Raw genomic sequence first — 8,206 nt, 5'->3', positions numbered from 1 at the left:
GGCACGTGACCTACTCAGTTAAATTGCCTGAGAGAGAAGAACAAGCGCACACAGGAGAAAAAAACAGAAGCAGAGGCAGCAAAACTAGCCAACAGGAGCACAGACATGTTTGATTGGCAGCAGAATTAAGCCTCAGTTTAGTCTCACTGGAGTTTCTGTATGGATTTAAACCATTTAATTTATTAGTTCCTTACCATTTTTATTAAGACATTTGTCACTTGATACATATATATATATAGCCACATATATATATATATATATATATATATATATATATATGTGGCTCTCGAGAAACAATAAGCAATCAGCCCGTTCCCAATAGGCACGTTTTGAACGGGAACTGCACTAGTAGTTTAAATTGTAAAAGTATATTTATAACATATGATTTATTTCAAAACTCATTTTGCGCTAAATGCTAAGGATTTTCTCACAGATCCACTGCCTAGGAGCATCACACGAAAGATCGTTCCAGCTGTATGTAGTTGGCAACCGAGGTATGACTGTCACACAGTCTTCTTCTCCCCACTGCGTATCTTCACCTCCACTATCAGGCTGGTTTGTCGCCCAGTAGTTAACGAGAATGAGAATGAGAATCATGACTGTCAATCTCAACACAGTCATAAACACAGCTTCTGTAGTTTTTGGTTATGTGCCAACACACTGTGATTATTTTGAGACAATATAGGTTTGTAAAACCTTGTAACCTTCCATGCTGACACCCAGTGTTGTTCTGTGGACAATAACACAGCAGGAAACAAGTCAAACACTTTGATTTTTTTTTGGGAGTAACATTTGTCAGAAACACAACTCCAAATGAATTCTACTGCTCAATGTATGCTGAGAGTGTAAATAGGCAACCGCTGGCCAAGTTCGCCATAACAACTTTAAAAGGTCAATTAATATGTTGTGTTCTGTTTATTGTATTTTCTACTTCCCAACTAGCCAAAATACATAACAAAACAAACACGGTTTTACCGTGGAACTAATTTTTATACACTGTACACATAGGTTTATATTGGCATATGATGCTCAAACAGTACACATATTGTGTGTAAAACTGTTTTTTTCTGCTCAAAATCAGCTTATTTGTGTCTGCTTAGATTTTTTTTTGTTTATAGTGCAACACAAGTGACCAACATGAAGACACATATGACAGCAGAAGACAAGTGGGAGAACTAGACTTAGGTAGGTGTAGGTAGGTGTGTGTGTGTGTGTGTTTGTGTGAGTGGGTGGGTTTTCTGTGTGAAAGATAAAAAAGGTAGAGAGAACAAAAAGAGAAAAAAAAGGAGGAGACCATATTAACCCCAAGAAAGAAAGAGAAAAAGAAAAAAAAATAACACAGTCACAATCTTAGAGGGCAGGCACCATCTGGTGGATCTGGGGCAGGTCAGGTCAGGACAGAATTTTTGATGTATTTATTTATTTTCCCTTCCTTTGTCTCTTTTCTTTTCAATTTTGTTTATTTGCTTGTTTTATTCTTTTTTTATTCTTAATTTTTTAGCTCTTTTCCGCTTCTCCTCCTCCCTGCTTTCTTTGTCTTTAGGCTGCCACCACTCCTGTAAGAGGTGGCTGGCCTGTTGTAGGTCAGATCCCCTTTAGAACAGCCCCACATCTACAGGAGGGGTCTGTTTAACTGGGTCTGAGGAGCAACTTTGTACTTGGAGAAGGGCTTAGTGGGGATCAGGTCCTCTGACTCCAAGCTGTCCCAAACCAGTCCAGTCCCCCAAGCCCCCCTCCCCCAGTCACCAGGGCTCAGTCCGAGGTGGTCCCATCATTCAGATATGGTTGGATAAAACATAACAGAATAAAATATAACAAAACATAGATAAATGAGTATGCAAACAAGTTAATAAAAATAAAATAACAAATAATAATGATAAATAAAAAAATAATTTATAGCGAGAGAGTGAGAGAGTGAGAATAGAAAGAAAAGAGAAGAAGTAGGTGAATAGAGTAGGTTGTTGAGTGAGGAGGTTCAGTGTAATTGTTAATTGTATGTCTGTGTATGGTCTGAACCTGAAGGTGTCTGTGTATTCTCACACTTGTAAAACGGTAGAAATGAACAGAGTTCAGTAACTGAACTGAACTTAACAGACTGAAATCCGGCCTGTTACCAAATACTACATGTTTCTTAATTCTTAAAATGATATCAAAATGAATATGAATGTCCATAATAATAACAATAATAATAATAATAATAATAATAATAATAATAATAATAATAATAACCATCAAATTCTAAAAATAGTATAGATAAATAATATTGTTGTCATCATCATCCTATTAATATGTATACTAAAAATGACAATAATAATAATAATAATAGTATCATCATCTTTTCATCCTAATAATAATCTATGCAAAAATTGACCATTATTACATAAATTATCCACAGTTATCAACATCATAATCATCATTCTATAAACATGTGTAATAATATTAATAATAGCTGTCTATATAATAATATTAATATACATCATCCTTCTCCTGATGTCAATAATGGCATGTGTAACAGCTTTAATGATAACTATTTCTATAACAATGATAATGATAAGTGAAAATGACAACGACAAGCATCATGATTGTTGTTGCATCATTGAAACCAATAAAACCAAAACAAATAAACAAACAAACAAAACTAGGTGTGGAGCTAATTGACAAATGGTGTCTGCTTATATTTGAAAATTCAGTTCAGCTGAATTCTTTGGCCTCTCCCTTAACATGACGTAAAAAAACAAAAAACACACACACGTACTGGATATAGTAATACTCACATAGTAGAGCCACTATCTCAGCTACAACACCGGTACCACACAGAAACTTTTACAAAGGGCAATGAATGTGCTTCTAGTGACTGTCAAAGCTTAACAGTCATGGAGAGCCTGACAGCAGCTGCTCATGGCTGGTTAGCTGCGAATACCAGCACTTTGTTCATACTATACTGAGCGATGGTCAGTTAACTAAATAAATTAACCATTTTATTGACAGTAAATGGTTATTTGGCTCCACTCTGACAAGTCAATATGATTATTTCTGAACAGCGGCTGATATGTAGACTGTCATAAAAAAAAAACTACTTCAGTGAACATACAGCAATCATTGTATATGTTCTCTATATTCAAAAAAAGGTGAATAAAATTTCTGCCTTACACCTGAGTCAGTGGAGTTCCATCTGTCCATTTCCAGGTTCCCTCTTTTTCTCTGTCACTCAAACCAATCCAACTTTCTTGCTTTGTAATATTAGTGAGGAATTCCTGTTCAATGTGAAGGAAAGAAAGCAACTGTATTTATATTTAGTTTCAACCATATTATAAAGGTAATTTACAGGGATTAATATGAACAATTCTGACAAGGATTTGTTTAAAAAAAGTTGAAAAACATTTTTTTTTTGGAACTTGTGCATCAAGCTAAACACTGATGGGTGAGAAAAAAAACATGAGAAACCTAAATAAAGATCAGCAAAGGAGGGAACCCTCTTCCAGGACATACATGTCTTATGTACAGTACAGGGTAGATAGTCAACATTATCAGCACACACACACACACACACACACACACACACACACACACACACACACTGTGTGTGTACACAGTACCTGTTCTTCATAACTGTCTATGACCACCAGATCTGCTCCTCTGGCTCTGCAGTCTTTTCTGCCTTTTTCCCAAGAACCAGATTTAGTGGAGATGAGATAACAAGTAAAACTGAACATACTCCATCCTGCGGAACAAGTTTTCTCTGTAAAATATGTTAAACAAGAGACATTAAAGAGTAGACGCAGTTTATGTCCTTCTACTTGTCAATATCTGGTTTCGAAAACTGTTTTCAGTGCATGAACCCCTAATGTGCATAATTTATACAATGGAGGATGAATCCAAACAGCCTTAACCAAGAGCAGGATAAAATTGTGTCATCAAACCCAGACTAATGCTTCATCTAATGATTCCTCACAGATACAAGTCCAGTACTACGACAAATTAGTAGTTACTTATTATTTCACAACACCCATAAGAACAATTGAAGGCAATATAAAAAGAGTCTTAAACATAGACTGTAAAAAATATAGACGTAGTCACTGTAATGTCACCCACTGGTTTGTGCACTGCAGTTTTGAATCCTCGAGTTTAGCAATTTCACCATTGTCATCTTGGATTTCACCATCGCCATGTTTGATTTTTGGAGCCAGAAGTGACCATATTTGGATGAGAGGGTGGAGCTGACCATAGCGTTAGCTGCTCGCTTGGTTAGCACAGTGCATTTACAATCTATGGTTAACAGTGATAATGCTAATGCTAATGCTAATTTCCACTAGTGGAGAAAACAGGCCTAAAACCATTAACTTGGATGTATTATAAGAGCTGCTGGACCAAAAATGGCACCAATTCAGTCCAATAAGAATTGCCCAGCTGGCGCATGCGCCAAAAAAGTTTCTAGCTTCTGGGTTTGTTTCCGTATTGTGCAGCTAGCTGAATATGCGCAGTGGTATTTCCCTTGCTAGCCTCGCCCACGAGTTCCTGCTTGGACCATAGACTTTACATTGTGATAACATTACGGATATTTACCGCTTTTCTCGGCTCGAGTAAAGTTTTACAAATAAAAAAACCTCCATGGATCAAAAAATCATAATAGAAAGAGTCATAATTGATCTTGTTTGCAGTCCAAGGTGTCCTGTCAACAGTTTTACAGACGTGTATTTTACAATGGTGGTCTATGGCTATCCGTAGATACAATGGTATCTATTGCTGCCATTCTGCGAGTGACCACTGTGCAAAATTGGCTGCAAAGCTGAACGACAGAGCCCTATCCAGCTCTTATAATAGATCAATGGGCAAAGATGGAGACGGTCAAATCCAGGATGGTGACGGTCAAACTGCTAAATACAAGACTTCAAAACAGCAGTCCACAAAACAATGGGTGACTCCATGATGGCTACGTCCATATTTTTTTACAGTCTATAGTTGGGCAGTGGGATGATAGCCCATGGGACATGCCCCCTCAGCCGTTCCACCGCCTGACAAAGGTTTGAGAGTGGCTGTCACAGCTTTTAATCATGACATCACACCCTGTTTTTAAATAGTGAAATAACTAATTAAAAACAAACTTATCAGAAAAATGAGCGTGATAAAAACTACCTAACATGACAGAAACCATCTTTGGGAAAAGTTTATTTGACATGTAGGCTACTTGATTTTTTAGTTTGGCTCGTGTCCCATCTCTATACATAGAGGGGGTGGGATTTATGACCTATACTGCAGCCAGCCACAGGGGCGATCGAGATATTTTGGCTTCACTTTTGCGGAGCTGTCATGACATTCATATTTATATACATTCAACGGGGAAGACATTAGCAGTGACGTCACTGTTGCATTCAACTGGTAATGTAGCTACACATAGACAAAGTCATAACATTCATTTTTATCAGAAATTTAGGCCCAATTCAAAACATAACATTTGGACTGAGACTTCAGGAGCCGAATGCACCACCTGTTTGTTCATATTGGTTATAATGTAAGTTTTTACTAAGTGCAGATTTATGAATCATTAAATTAAAACTGGTTGAACCACACAAACTAGTTGTTAAGTAGAGATGAGTTGTTACCAGATTTATGCCTACTAACTGCCAGGTGAAACTGTTGCGTAACCTTGCTGAATGAACAAGGCTAACGTTAACTTACTAATATCTGACACGTTGAAAGAGTAAAAGAAGTCATATGCAATTCTTTTGACACATCTGTCCTGACACTATAAATTTCAATTTTTTTTAAATCAAAAGAAAAAACACATTAAACTTCAAATTATAATTTTATGCCAATATTTGACAAAATGACCAAATGATGGTGGTTAGCTTAGCATAATCGGATATTTCCCTCTCACTGTAAACTGCATGAATACTATTATTTTTACTAGTATTTAATCTTTTGGTCCCTAAAACTGTTATTTTTGGAAGTTATGTTACAGCTTGTGATACTAAAGTCACTTCCTCTTTACAGGACTTAGGAAGGACTCTTTAGATTTCTGAGGGGGATAAGTGCCTTAAGCCTGAATAATTTGAAAGGTTGCAATTAAGTTACTGGGACAAGGCAAACTGACAGTAAATATAGTTTACAGAGTGTTGGATATAAGTATCATTTGAGCATGTTTTCCGATCATGGGTTTGATACGTGATGCTGTGGCAGGTCCTGACCTTCGTGTTAAGAAACAGCTGTTCAGTACCCACACAGACAATGACTCACCCTGTGCAGACAAAATCCGAAGCCAGTGTAGCTCTTCAGTTATTTCAGTGAGGCTGGCAGTCAGCAGGTCTCTCTCTTCAGTCAGGTTTGCTTTGATAGTGGAGAGTTCTTCAGCTAAACCACGTACCAAGTCAAGGTCTGAAATATATCATGATACGTTTCTTAAACACAAAATACCTTAAGTATCAATACTGATACTAACTAGTTTATGTTTTTGAGTCAAATCAAAAACATTTCTTAGTTTTCCTCCACAATTATAAAAGATGGTCATCAATCAAGTCAAACTGTATGCTTATACAGTCTATGAAATACCTCCACGCAGTGGCTAAAGTGAAACTCACTGAATGAAATCTGTGCAGCTGTCAACAGTAGAAAGAAAAGGAAAGGGTTGAAAAAAGTCAAGAAAGAGGATAAACACAGACAAGCCAGGGTGTCAAATAAATATTTTGGTAAAACATGTTAATCTTTCAAAGTAGAATAACGTTCTTGAAAATAACAGGTTCACTCTGATGTTAATTTATGAAAACCAGACTCACAGTAGACACTGAGGCCGATGAGTCCAGCCAGCAGGAAAACAGTCAGCAGCCCCAGACAGAGAACAGCTCCATGAAATCTCTTCTCTGAACTACTCAAACCTGAACAGAGAAAAGACCAGTGAATCCAATCAATTATGAAACAGGACTAATGACAGATTAAAAGCATACTATTCACAGCTCAATCTGTCAGCTTCTCTGTCTGACTGAATTTACCTGTCTGATTTGTAGAAGGTGCTGAGTCAACTTGTTTCATAGGTTCATCATTGACATAGACATCTTCCATTGTTCAAAAGCAAATATTTCCTAGGGGGTCAGCTGCGCAGCATGGGCTGCTGTACATGTACTCTAGAAGATGAAACTGTCTCCTGGTTTCAGTTTCCCAGTTTTATCAACTGTTGAGGAAGTCACATCTTTCAGAAGCAATGAAAATAGTTTGTTGTCACGTGAACAAATACAGAAGTCTAAAAGCCTCATTTGACAGTTGCTTTAGTTATATAATAATTTCCTAGAAATAGATATCCTATGGAGTTTGTGAGTATAGGTGTTTTTAGAAGATTTCTGGGATGGACTATATAATGTAATGTGATAATTATAGGGAAAACTGAGAAAGTATTCATACTAGTTAGTTGGATTGGCGACTTATCACCACAGTCATTCAGATTCATCATCTTGATCTGTGATTTTGTGTCATAGTGACCCCTTGCATACTTTAAGGGAGAAGTCAAAACTTTATTTTTTCCCTTCTCCAGCAGTGAGTTGTCTCGTCAAAGATATTCTTGTAGTCCAACAAATGTCCTCTGTCCTCTGATTGATAAAATATTTGCCTGAGGTGAAATCACAAAAACATCTTAGAAGATGCTACCTGCTGTTTGGTTGATAACAGATAATAAATAATGTTTCGACTTTTACCCTGAGTAATGGAGTAATGTTTTGGTGAAGTTAAACCAAGGCTAGTTTGGTTGAATTGAACAGTTAGTGTTGGTGATAAATTTTGTTTGTGACACTTGTGACTTGTAAATGCTAAATTGAATGGGTGCTTTTTAGCAGTGTTGATTAAAGTACCTTTGGTATGTTTGGTTTAAAATTTTTGGGAGTATCCCCCAAGATTTTTCTTCTTTTGTTTAGACTGGTTACTTTAGTTTAGTGGAGTGTGTGCTTTAGTGGATGTTGGAAGGGAGCAGCATTAGTTACCAGTTTGTTTTGTTTGCAAACCCATTTGTGAGGAATTTAAGGACAGTACTGGTACATGTAATTAGTGACTATGGCCACCTCTCAGATGGTAAACGACATGCATCCCCTTTGTACAGCAGGCTTAAGTGGTTCTCAACAGGAGATCAACCAGTTTGTTTTCTCTTCAGTGTGACGGAGAAAGTAAGTAAAGACAATTTCTAGGGAGCATTTTTCCTGGCTCCCTGAGGGTTTCTGCAACTGAACAC

General features: G+C 37.0%; 1 protein-coding gene across 1 annotated transcript; it reads right to left on the bottom strand.

Moving 5' to 3' along the window:
* Nucleotides 1–286: 286 nt before the first annotated feature.
* Nucleotides 287–4,071, bottom strand: LOC121906621 (C-type lectin domain family 4 member E-like). The gene is made up of 3 exons (XM_042425566.1): nt 3,597–4,071; nt 3,153–3,254; nt 287–552 (listed from the first exon to the last, which is right to left on the bottom strand). The coding sequence occupies exons 1-3, from the start codon at nt 3,711–3,713 to the stop codon at nt 409–411; spliced, it is 363 nt and encodes a 120-aa protein (XP_042281500.1). The 5' UTR covers nt 3,714–4,071; the 3' UTR covers nt 287–408.
* Between the last annotated feature and the right edge of the window lie 4,135 nt (nt 4,072–8,206).

The sequence above is a fragment of the Thunnus maccoyii genome, chromosome 11, assembly GCF_910596095.1.
Source record: "Thunnus maccoyii chromosome 11, fThuMac1.1, whole genome shotgun sequence".
Lineage (NCBI taxonomy): Eukaryota > Metazoa > Chordata > Actinopteri > Scombriformes > Scombridae > Thunnus > Thunnus maccoyii.
This window is presented reverse-complemented; position numbering and strand designations above follow the sequence as displayed.